This window comes from Oryctolagus cuniculus, chromosome 4 (genome assembly GCF_051225735.1).
Source record: "Oryctolagus cuniculus isolate XC-2025 breed Fujian yellow rabbit chromosome 4, ASM5122573v1, whole genome shotgun sequence".
In the NCBI taxonomy this organism is placed as follows: domain Eukaryota; kingdom Metazoa; phylum Chordata; class Mammalia; order Lagomorpha; family Leporidae; genus Oryctolagus; species Oryctolagus cuniculus.
Genome location: NC_142870.1, coordinates 174,459,435 through 174,470,988, shown reverse-complemented (window position 1 = coordinate 174,470,988; position 11,554 = coordinate 174,459,435). Strand labels below are relative to the sequence as shown.

Below are 11,554 nucleotides of genomic sequence, written 5' to 3'. Positions count from 1 at the left end.
GGTGGACGGCGTGCTCGGGGAGAAGGCCTGCGCCCTGCGGCTCCAGGGCCTCGGCTCTCACGACGAGAGATATGCGTCCTCGCTGCAGCCCTGAGGCTCGGCCCGGCCCTCGGCCCAGGCCCGGTTTGCCCCAGCTCTGCCGGGCACGGACCACGCTGGGCCCCGGGAGCCAGGGCCACGGGCTCCGCCCCGCACTGCGCATGCCCACAGCTGCCCCGGCCCCGCCCAGCGCGGCAGAAGTCACGGCCGAGACGGCGCAGAGAGGCCCAGGGAGGCGAGCACCGGCCAGGAGACAGCCACAGCCACAGCCCCCAGGCAGGCGACCACGTTTACTGCGTCCACGCATCCAGGAGGGGCGCCACCGCCCACCCCGGCTGGCTTGCCCTGGCCCAGCAGAGGGGCCCGAGCGCCCGCCACGCTCCTGCGCTGAGCCGCCCAGACGCGCGTCTTCCCGTGAGCGCAGTGCCTTCACTGGGCCCCTCCTCCGGTGCTGGACCCCGCGCTGTGCTACTGTCGACGGCTCTCCTGCCCCTGGGCGGCTGTCGGGGCAGCGTCTCGGGCCGGGGCCTGGCTCAGTGCCCAGGGTATTCAAACACGGCAGCGGCGCCCATCCCGGTCCCGATGCACATGGACACCACTCCGTAGGCCCTGTGGACACAGGCAGGTGACACGCCAGCCCCCCCCCCCCGCTGTCCCATCCCCTCTGTGAGCGTGGCGGATGCCCGCTGTGGGCCAGGGTCCTCGTGGAGCCCAGCATGTGCCCTGCACCTTGGGCCCGCGTCCCTAGTTCGTGCCCCTGCCCTCCCCAGCCCAGCCCAGCCTGGCCCCGCCAGCCCCTGGAGCGCAGCCCGACCTCTTTCCACGGCGCTTCAGCTCGTTGAGCAGCGTGATGACCTGGCGCGCCCCGGTGCAGCCCAGGGGGTGGCCCAAGGCCACCGCGCCCCCCAGAGGGTTCACTTTCTCAGGGGGGATTCCCAGCTTCTCCACGCAGTAGACGGCCTGGCAGGAGGCAGGACTTCAGCAGAGACCCCTGCCCCGCACCCCTTGCCCACGTGCTGCCCCCGCAGCCCAGGGCCCATGAGTGCGGGGGACACAGCTCACCTGGCTGGCAAAGGCCTCGTTGATCTCAAAGATGTCCACGTCCTTCACCGTCAGCCCTGAGGGCCGGGGCAGACCTGAGCCAACGCTGCGCTGGGCAGGACTCCCAGTGCCCGGGCCCACCCCGTGCAGGGGCCTGCCGCAGGTGCCGGCTGGTCTGCCCCGCCCTCACCCTGCACCATCGGGGACCGCCCCCCCCACAAGCCCAGAGCCACCTGACCTGCTTGTTGCAAAGCTGCGGGGATGGCGTAGGCCGGCCCGATGCCCATGATGTCAGGCGGGACGCCGACCACGGCGTAGGCTCTCAGCACACCCAGGATGGGAAGGCCCAGCTCCTCAGCCTTGGCCCTCCGTGCCAGCAGGACGGCGGCCGCCCCATCGCTCACCTGGCTCGAGTTTCCTAGGGGCAGGTAGACAGGGGAGGGGCCTCAGGGGGGCACAGCCAGCCCTGCACACCCTCCGACCAGCACCAGGCCCCTGGCTCAGCCCTCACCGGCCGTGGTGGAGCCGCCGTCCTTGAAGGCAGGCTTGAGCTTGGCCAGGCCCTCCATGGTGGTGCCCGGGCGGATGCCCTCGTCCTGAGCCACCGTGACGCTCCTGCTGCCGCCCTTGTCATCGCGCACCGTGGTCGTCACTGGCACAATCTCGGCTCGGAAGCAGCCCCTGCTCTGGGCTCTCGCCGCCCTGCCAGCGCGCGCACAGCCGGCTCAGCTCCCTGGGGGCGCGGGGGCTCTGGCCGAGCGGCAGCCTCTTGGCCATCAGCCCCGGACCTCCGGGTCCCAGCCACCCAGTCCCCGAGCGGAGGGGACCCCGCCCCAGCACCCTTCATCCAAGCAGGGCGGGGGCACCTCGTCCCACCAGGGCCACCTGCACACAGCATCACTGTGGGCCAACCATCAGATTAAAATCCGCCTGTGACAGACTGCGTTCCGCATCCCACCTGCGGTGCCTTGGCAAGGCCAGACCGAGGGATGCCATGGGCCCACGTTCCCCCAATCTGCTCCCAGGACTGAGCCTGCGGGAGGGGGCGGGAGGGGGCCGCTGGGCTCCGGAGCCTGGGAGGGGCTGGGTTCTGCCAGCTGAGCCCTTCTCCCAGCAGCTCAGGGCTGTCCCTCCCAGTGCACACTTAGAGACAGACGGGAACCGCCCGCCATAGCTCGAATCTCAGTGGGCTGGCGGCACAGCACGTGGGGGAGCCCGGGGAGGGCTGGCGGCACAGCACGTGGGGGAGCCCGGGCGGGCTGGCGGCACAGCACGTGGGGGGGGCCCGGGCGGGCTGGCGGCACAGCACGTGGGGGAGCCCGGGCGGGCTGGCGGCACAGCATTTAGGGGAGCCCGGGCGGGCTGGCGGCACAGCACGTGGGGGGGTCCAGGAGGGCTGGCGGCACAGCACGTAGGGGGGCCCGGGTAGGCTGGCGGCACGGCACGTGGGGGAGTCCGGGCGGGCTGGCGGCACAGCACGTGGGGGAGTCCGGGCGGGCTGGCGGCACAGGCGCATTGGGGAGCTGGCAATCGTGTGTGAAACAGGCGCAAGGAGCACCCGGCGGGAAGGCACCCAGAGCTCCCAGCGAGGGTTCAGGTGGTGTCTGGCCCAGAGACACCCGAGTCCCTCCTCGGAGACCCGGATGCCACTCCCCTCCCTCGCTGTCCCCCCCCCCCCCCCCCGCAGCTCAGAGTAGCCAACATTAGCCTGCTGCTGTCCGGGGCCCTGAGCCCCTGCGTACTCTGAGGTCACCCCCAGCCCCCACCGCAGGACGGGACCCCAGACGCAGGCCTGGTCCCGAGGGAGGCTGGGATGCCGGGTTCCCAGCGCCAGCTCCTAGCAAAGCCTGGGCGGCCACGTCCCACCCCACACCCAGGCAGAGACGAGACCTGGCCCTCGCTGTGCCCCTGAGGAAAGAGGGGGGAGGGGGGCCCAGCGGGCAGAAGACACTCAGTGGGCAGACAGGCACGCGACCCCAGGCCCGGCCCCTCCTGGCTGGGAAAGTGCGGGGGCGTGGCCGCTGTGGCCTCAGGCTGGGCCCGCCCGCCCTGCCGTCCTCGCAGCCCAGGGACACTCACTTCTGCTGCGAGGCCAGCGCGAAGGCGTCCTGCTTCTCTCTGGAAATGCCGAACCGCTCCGCCACGTTCTCCGAGGTTATCCTAGAAGGTGGGGGCGGGGCCGGACTGGAGCAGCGGGCGGGGGCCCTGGGGCCCAGGGCTGTGGGCAGGGAGGGCGGCGGGGGGGGGGGGGGGGGGGAACAGACCGCGAGGCGGCGCTGCCGGCCAGACCTGCGGAAGCTCGCACCCACAGCCACCAGCGCCCGAGAGGGAGGCCCGCACGGTCAGGTGCAGGCCGGGGTCTGATCCCCGGGGACGCCGGCGTGGCACAGAGGATGGGGCGGGGGGCCCATGGGGCACAGGGCGGCTTCGCGGCCAATGTCTGACGTTCCCACACGGGGAGACGGGAGCCCCTCGCAGGCTCGGCAAGGCTGAGGCTAGGAGGCCTGTCCCGGCCTGGGCCCCAGGGGCACAGCTGAGCTCTGCCAGGCCCCTGGGCAAACAGCTCAGCCTCTCTGAGCCGTCAGGGCTCCCACAGCCGCTGGAGCCAGGGCGCCCTGGCCAGGCCCCGGGGATGGCCCAGCACTCAGGGACACTGGCTCAGGTGCTGGTCACACGCAGGGCACGTCCCACTGCGGCGGGGCCCAGCCCTCAGTAGCACGCCCAGCAGTCAGCCCCCCGCTCCTCTCACGGCCCGGCCCTGCCAGGCTCCAGGTGCAGCGGCCAAGGTCCTGGCCGAGGCTGAGGGCCTCGGGGAGGGGCGACAGGGCGGCTGCGTTTGCAAACTCAGGGGCACGGACGGAGCCGGGGCTCAGGACAGGGAAGTCGAGGGCAGCGTCACGCCAGGACCCCACGGCAGGGAGGCCACGGCCGCAGGGATGGGACGGCCCTGGGCCCTGCCCCGGGGCCCACACAGGCGCCGTGGGAGACACTCACCCCATGGGAATCAGGCAGTCTCTGGCCTTCTCGTTCTCCACCAGGCGCGAAGTGATGTTTCCAGGGTTCCCTCGTTCAGCCATGGACATGGACTCCACCCTGTGGAGGAGGGGGAGGAAGCCCAGGAGCGGTGGGCGGAGCCCGCAGGCAGGGCTGCACCCTGGGCCCTGAACCTGCCCCCCAGAGGCCCCGCCTGGGTCGGCCCCGCTCCCCTACAGAACTGGGAAATCGGGGTCCTGGTAGCTCCCCAGCACAGCCTCAGTCAGCCGCCGAGGGGGAGTGGCCGTGGACTCAAGGCAGAATACCAGGACGCTCAGGCCAGCCGGCGCTGCGAGCTGCACGGACCCCGAGGTGCTGGGAGCCATGGGAGGGCAGGAGAGCCAGCACCCTGTGCTCAAACAGGGCTCCAGGGGGGGCTTGCCGCATGCCAGTCCACGGGGCGCCTGCAGGTACTCCGGGGCCTCACGTCAGCACCCCACCCCACAGAGGAGGACGCTGAGGCCAGGGGGCTGAGGACCTCGTCCACGCACACCCAGCCTGGATGCAGATGAGGCAGTCCGGCATCACAGCCCATGCCTGTCACAGGTCCACAGCCCTGGGGACCGCCTGGGCGGCAGGCGTCACCCTGGCCGGACCCTGAACATCCCCAGGCCCCCGTCCTCGACCTGCTGGAACACGTGCCCTTTTCCACACTCAGCGTGCCTCCAGCTACCTTTCCCCTAGTAAGACGGGGCAGGAGAGAGGCCAAAGGTCAGACTGCACAGTGCCCTTGCCCAGCCTAAGTGCCCGCAGGGCGGTGCACCTAAGTCAGGGAGGCCCAGTGACCACCGGCATGGGCTTCCGGCCACGAAACAGCCATGGGGTCAGACAGGCAGCGGGAGCTCAGCGGGACCCAGCCTGCTCCCGACGCCCGCCCAAGCCGGTCACATTTTGCTGCAGTCCCGGACGCAGCGAGGTCAGGGTGGAGGCATGCAGCCTACACTCCAGACAGGACCCTGCCCCTTGGACCACAGGAGGGGCCGGCTGCTCTCCCCAGGGGCAGACAGGCAGGGAAAATGAGCATGCGAGGTGTGGGGTCAGCAGCTGCCCCCGGCTTCGAGGACCCAGGACTGCGACTCCCCGGGCCGCAGGAGCCCAAGCGCTCAGTTTCCTTAAGAGAGCCGCCTGCACGGCCAGCCTGACGTGGGCCTCAGGGAGGGGTCGGCTCTGCTGTCACGGGGTTCAGGGGCTCCACACACGGGCATCCTTACCCACAGGCCATGCCGATGTCGTAAGACCCATTTCTGATGCCGCCTGGAACGAGAGCGTTTCGTGAGCACCCTGGGCCAGCTCCCCACCCGGCCTCTGCGCCCAGGCCAAGGTCGGGGGCTCCTTCACGCCTTCCGTGGGGTGCGGCCTCTCAGAAATCTTGCAGGTGGGCACCGGGGGCTCTGTGGCTCTGCGCCCGTGGAGACTCACCGGCTATGTTGGCCAGGGCCTGCAGCCCCGAGGAACACTGTCTATTGATGCTGCACATGGGCACGGTCTCCGGGATGCCACTGCGAAGGAGGCGGGCGGGGGGCAGCGTCAGTCCCCGCAGTACACCTGCCCCACCAGGGGCTGCCAGGCCAGCTCCTGGGCAGAGCCGGGCTCTGCAGGGGCTTGCTCCCCAGCACCTACGGCCAGGGGCCCTCCAACCCTCCAGTCCCCCTCGGAACCCCAGGGAGCGGAAGCACAGGGATGATGCCGGTGTGCGGCACCCCCAGCGCCCGACTCCCACCTTCACTCGCTCACCGACTGCCCTCTCCGCGCCAGGCACCACCCAAGGGACACCGAGACAATGGATCAGTGTGCCCTACACAGGAAGTGGACCAGCTGGACGGGACTGAAGCAACGGCCCAGCTATGGCAGAGGCGGGGGGCTCACATAGCCACGCCCCCATGAAGAGCCCATGCCTGCGCTGGGTTCAGCTGGGCCACAGCCTGGAGGCAGGGTCAGCACGGCCAGGGCAGGAGGACGAGAGGCAGAGAGCAGGCCGAGAGAGGGAAGGTAGCTGTGGAGCCAGACTGTGGGCGGCCTTGAACTCCAGTCTGTGCTGCCACCTCCCCGGTCACTAAAGGAGTTCGCTTTGCCGGTCCCTCACTGGGCAGCAGTCCTGCCACTCCTCTGTGCAGGTGAGAGGCTCTGAAACCTACGGGTGAAAGCCACTGAAGCACTAGCGCCCACTCAGGACGGCGGCAGCGTTCCTGGGGCCAGGCCTGGAGCTCCCCGCAGCCCAGCCCCCACTCACACGCAGTCACCCTGTTTACCTGGCAGACGAGGGCACAGTCCACCCTCATGAGGGACAAGAAGCCCGTGAGCTCCTGCCCCAAAGAGCCCGTGTCCTGGCCCAGCGCCGACCCCTCCCTGCCCAGAGCAGGCGCCCGGGGGTTGCTGCCCCAGGCTGTGCCCTCCCCCCCAGGGCATGCTGCCAGGCTGGGTCCACTCTGAGTCCCCTGGACAGCCCAGAGCCTCGGGAGAACTTGCCTCAGGAACTGCGCGATCCGGGCCATGACGGCCCCAGCCCCCGGCTGGAGCACGTTCCCTGCAGACGGTAAGCCGGGGCTCAGGTGCCAGGCGGCAGCCACGAAGCCCCTGGAGGAGTCGTTCCTGTCTGTCTGCCTCACCCAGCCTCTGCCCCCCAGCGCAAGCTGCACCTTCACGGGGAGCCTAAGCACAGAGCGCTGCGGGTGCCGGGCGAATCCAGCAGAGTGGCTCCTGCCAGTGCCCAGTGCCCTGCGTGGGCCGTCCCACGCCCCGCTGCCAGCTCCACGGCTGGAGACGTGGGGACCCTCTGCAGGTGCCTGAGCCGCTGGCCCCGCTGTGCGTGGACAGACACGTCCTGGGGGCCCGGCTGCAAACAGGAGCCGCCCCCCGGGGCCCTGCAGGGACGGACGGGAGGGTCCGGCTCACCCACGCAGATGTCCCCCAGCTGCTCCGGCCGCAGCCTCACGTCCTGCAGGACCGCGGTCAGCACGGCCGCCAGGAGCTCGTCGGGGGTGGTGTCCTGAGCGAGAGGCACAGCCGCGCTGACGCCGCCTCCCCGCGGGCATCGCGCGCCCCGGGGCTCAGGCGGCGCCGGGACCCCTGGAGCCCTACCTTGAAGCCGCCGCGGCCCGCCTTGCCGATGGCCGTGCGCCGCCCGTGCACCACCACCACGTCCGAGGCCGAGGCGCGCGGGGAGACGCCCAAGCAGCGCGCGGCCTGCGGCGCGGGGCCCGAGTCGGGGCGGCCGCTCAGGTGGCCCAGCACGACCTGCAGCCGCCACATCGCGCGGGTCTTCGGCGTAGACGCGCCTCTGGCCGCGGGACCCACCATCGCGGATTAAAAACCCTTGGGCGCAGGCGCAAAACCGCACCTCCGCCTCAAGCCGCAATCACCGCCCACCGCTCAGCGGATTGGGGCGAGCCGCCCCCAGAGGGCCCGCCCTCCCTGCTCCACCAACCAGAAGGCGCGCTCGCCTGAAGTCCCGCCCCCTGGGCCCCGCCCATAGCCCCTCCCCGCGGCCAACCGAAGCGGACCTTCCTGGAGCCCTGCCCACAGGCGCGGGCCGAAAACTTCCCCGGTTTCGCAACTTTGGGTAGACTGACAGGCCGGCCCCGAAGCCCCGCCCGCAGCTGCCCGCGCGGACCTAAGTCCTCCTCCCCGCCCAGGGGCCGTGCTGTGCCCGGTGCCGACGCCCGGCCGGGGGCTTGGCCACTCCCGGCTGCGCGTCCCCGAGGGAGCGTGGGCGTCACGCGGGGGAGGACCGCCCCGCACGTGCGCGAGCGGCTTCGCAGCAGTGTGTGGTGTCTAGCCGGCTGCCCGCCTTCCCCAGGCCCAGGTCCCCGGAGAGGGACCCTAGATCCCGGGAGCCTGCCGCGTGCCTGGCACCTGCTAGGTGACGGTGCGCACCTGCCGGATACAGGACGCGCCGGGGCTCGCGGGGCGGGACTGTGTGCCGACCCCAGCCCGCAAGGCCAAGCGCCCCTGACTCCCAGGGGAAGGGCCGCGGCCAGCCTCGGACGCCCGAAGCCCCGTCCCGGCTCTACTCGGTGGGCCCGGCCGCCCCTGCCCAACTCCTGGGGACAGGGCCGGGGTCGCAGAGCGCGGAGGCTCCAGAGGACAGGGCCGACGCCGGTCCCCCCGCGTCTGCCGCCGCCGTGCCCGGGGACAGCCGAGCGGGAGGGGTCTGGCTTGCTCCGATCCGGCCCAGCGAGGCCCCCGCGGCCCCGGGATGAGGCCGGGGCCCCTCCCCGCGGCCGGTCGACGCGGTTCTGCGGGGCGGCGCTTCTCGGAAAGCCGAGGCCGGCGGGGCGGGGCGGGCGCAGGGGAAGAGGAAGCGCGGGCCGGCGCCGCGCCCCGGGAGCAGCTCGCCATGGCCGCGGGAGGCCCCGACCTGAGCTCCGAGCCCCCCGCGCGCTCCGCGTCCTCGCTGCCCCTGGCGGCGCTCAACGTGCGCGTGCGGCGGCGCCTGGCGCTGTTCCTGAACGTGCGCACGCAGGTGGCAGCCGACTGGAGCGCGCTGGCCGAGGAGATGGGCTTCGAGTACCTGGAGATCCGGCAGCTGGAGACGCGCCCCGACCCCACGGGCAGCCTGCTGGACGCCTGGCAGAGCCGCCCCGGCGCCTCGGTGGGCCGACTGCTGGAGCTGCTGGAGGCGCTGGGCCGCGACGACGTGCTGGCCGAGCTGCGCCCCAGCATCGGTGAGGGCACCCCTTCCTGGCGCGGGGGCAGTCAGCGTCCGATCGGCCCAGGGGCGGAGGGAGAAGGGCACGGCCCGGTTCCCTGTCCTGGCCCGGCCGGGAGAAAGGCGGAGGAGGCCCGGGGCAAGGTGGGGCCGCGGCGTGGGCAGAGCCCTCCAGGCAGGCCAGCCATGAGGATCAGGCTGGGGCCGGGGCTCGGGTAAGAGTGCTTTGGACACACGCGGTGGCTCACATGACAGCCGCCCACAGACAGGCGCACGGTGCTGGTTTGGGGCCGCCGCCATCCCTAGCCGTAGCCGCTGAGGCTCCTGCACCCTTGCTCCCAGCGCCCGGGGTCCCGCCAGGCTCAGGGACCCAGGACAAAGGGACGGCCGCGGCTGTGGAGGGAGGAAGTGGGTCGGAGCTGTGACCGCCGGCCACAGGGCTGTCACCGCCTCTTCCCGCAGAGGAGGACTGCCAGAAGTACATTTGGAAGCAGCAGCAGGAAGAAAGCGAGAAGCCCCTGCAGGTGGCTGTGGTAGGCAGCAGTGTCCCACGGACCCCGGAGCTGGCCGGCATCACCACGCTGGATGACCCCCTGGGTAAGGGCGGGACCAGCCGGCGTTCAGGGCAGAGGGGCTGTGGGGCCCCGCGCAAGTCCCTGAGTCTTTCGGGGATCGGGATGACCCCCACCCCCAACACGCCCGTGAGCTGCTGTGTCCTTTAGCCAGGGATTGGTACCCCCCCCGGGGGGGGGGCTGAGCTTGCCTGTCCTGGGAATGTCCTCCTGGGCGGGGGTGGGGCCCGGGCAGGCTGCCAGCCCCCAGCCCGCAGCCCGCCTGGGCCAGGCTCCTCGCCAGCCTCCCCGTGGCCCTGTTCTGTGCCCAGGCCAGGTGCCCGAGCGCTTCGACGCCTTCATCTGCTACTGCCCCAGCGACATGCAGTTTGTGCAGGAGATGATCCGGCAGCTGGAGCAGACCAACTACCGGCTGAAGCTGTGCGTGTCTGACCGCGACGTCCTGCCCGGCGCCTGCGTCTGGTCCATCGCCAGTGAGCTCATCGAGAAGAGGTGCGTGAGGCACGTCCACGGCTGGGCCCCCCTCCCAGCTGGGTCCTGTGCGGCCTGGGCGCCGCTGAGCAGCCTGCCCGCTGTCCCCCACCCCCAGGTGCCGCCGGATGGTGGTGGTCGTCTCGGACGATTACCTGCAGAGCAAGGAGTGTGACTTCCAGACCAAGTTTGCCCTCAGCCTCTCTCCAGGTGAGCGCAGAGGAGCAGGAGGCGGGGCCTCAGCAGGGAGCCCCTGCAGGGGGTGTTGGGTGCTGCCAGGGGAGGGCTGTGGGAGGCCCTGGGCTGGGGCCTGGTGCCAGTGCCGCCCCTGGCTTGCAGGTGCCCATCAGAAGCGGCTGATCCCCATCAAGTACAAGGCCATGAAGAAAGAGTTCCCCAGTATCCTGCGGTTCATCACCGTGTGTGACTACACCAACCCCTGCACCAAGTCCTGGTTCTGGACCCGGCTGGCCAAGGCCTTGTCCCTGCCCTGAGGCTGGTGCTGGCCTCTGTCCGCCTGCCTGTGCACTCTCGGCACGGCTCCTCCTGTGGCTGCGTGGGCACCGGCGCCCCCTTTGTCTCTCGACTCTTGGAACTGCCGGCCCCGCAGGTCCTCTGCTACAGCCTCACAGCATCTGGGCACCGTGACCGTGACCATGGGGGCCGGCTGGGCGCGAGTGGAGCCAGCTCCGAGCTCGTCTCCCGTCTCTGGCCCGAGCGGTGAGGTGGGAAGGTCGGGCAGTGGCTGTTCTCGTAGCAAAGCTGAGGCGCTGCCCCGGCTGTGCACGTGCCCATGGTCTCAGCCTCAGCCCAGCTGGGCTGTGGAGGGATCCTGGCCTCTGCTGTAGCTGTCGGACGTGTGCACCGGGGCTGGGCCGCCTTGTGCTGTGAGCAGGGACCTTCCGCCGGGCCACCTCTGGGACTCCTGAGTGCCTCAGCCAGCCGTTTGCTTACAGACAGGGACCGCACGAGGTTCTGCTGCCCCAGGCTCCGGCCACACGGACACGCAGACTCGTGGGCACACGCGGGCCCCCGCGTCTTCCTGGGTGCTGGCGTCCCCCTGGACAAACCTGGGCCACGGCTGTCGTCCTTTGCCCCCGTCCCTGGTCCCTGGGACTGCAGGGAGCGTGCAGGGAGGGCAGCAGCTGCCGGCCTGCGCTGTGGGGGAGCGGCCGGCACAGCCCTGTCTACCACCAGAGTGCTCTGTGCTGCACCCTCTTCCACGCAGACCACGCGGTGGGCTCAGGTGTCTGGCCCTGGACAGACCCCGGCCCCAGGACCCAGGGGAGACTGTCTCCTGTGCTTCGGACTGCGTGCCTGCCCCGGGTCTCAGGGGCCACGGAGCCCCTCCCTGTCATCTTCGTGATGTACATGGATGCCACGTGCCTGGCCCCTCCGTGTCGGGCGTCTTAGAGCTGTCGTGAGAAGGCATCGTCTGGCCCTGTCTAGTGGGCACTGCTAGACTCCCAGGAGTTGACGCCAAATGTCGGAGCCTCATTCTCCCTCCTGTAACCCGGTTTGTAATAAAGAGTAATCTATTTTGGGGATGGCGCGTGTGCGTATTGCGTGTGTATGCATGTATGAGCATGTGTGTGTTGTGTGTATAAGCATGTGCATATATGTGTGCATGTGTCCGTGTGTGCGTGTTGTCTTGTACATGTGTGCATATGTGTGTTTGTCCATGTGTAGTGTAGATGCCTGTGTATGCATGTATACATGTATGAGCATGTGTGTTGTGTGTATATGCATG

The 11,554-nt window shown here is 70.6% G+C and overlaps 2 protein-coding genes across 2 annotated transcripts; one reads left to right on the top strand and one right to left on the bottom strand.

Annotated features, from left to right (window-relative positions):
* Positions 1-314: 314 nt before the first annotated feature.
* ACAA1 (acetyl-CoA acyltransferase 1) lies at positions 315-7,418 on the bottom strand. Its single transcript, XM_051841184.3, has 12 exons — positions 7,192-7,418; positions 7,006-7,099; positions 6,580-6,637; positions 5,533-5,612; positions 5,325-5,367; positions 4,075-4,173; positions 3,160-3,240; positions 1,592-1,782; positions 1,319-1,498; positions 1,102-1,157; positions 854-999; positions 315-648 (listed from the first exon to the last, which is right to left on the bottom strand). The coding sequence occupies exons 1-12, from the start codon at positions 7,408-7,410 to the stop codon at positions 573-575; spliced, it is 1,323 nt and encodes a 440-aa protein (XP_051697144.1). The 5' UTR covers positions 7,411-7,418; the 3' UTR covers positions 315-572.
* Positions 7,419-7,634: 216 nt separating this feature from the next.
* On the top strand, positions 7,635-11,351 carry MYD88 (MYD88 innate immune signal transduction adaptor). Its single transcript, XM_002723869.6, has 5 exons — positions 7,635-8,777; positions 9,224-9,358; positions 9,645-9,825; positions 9,923-10,014; positions 10,144-11,351. Exons 1-5 carry the CDS (start codon positions 8,309-8,311, stop codon positions 10,296-10,298), a joined length of 1,032 nt encoding a protein of 343 aa, XP_002723915.3. The 5' UTR covers positions 7,635-8,308; the 3' UTR covers positions 10,299-11,351.
* The last annotated feature ends 203 nt before the right edge of the window (positions 11,352-11,554 follow it).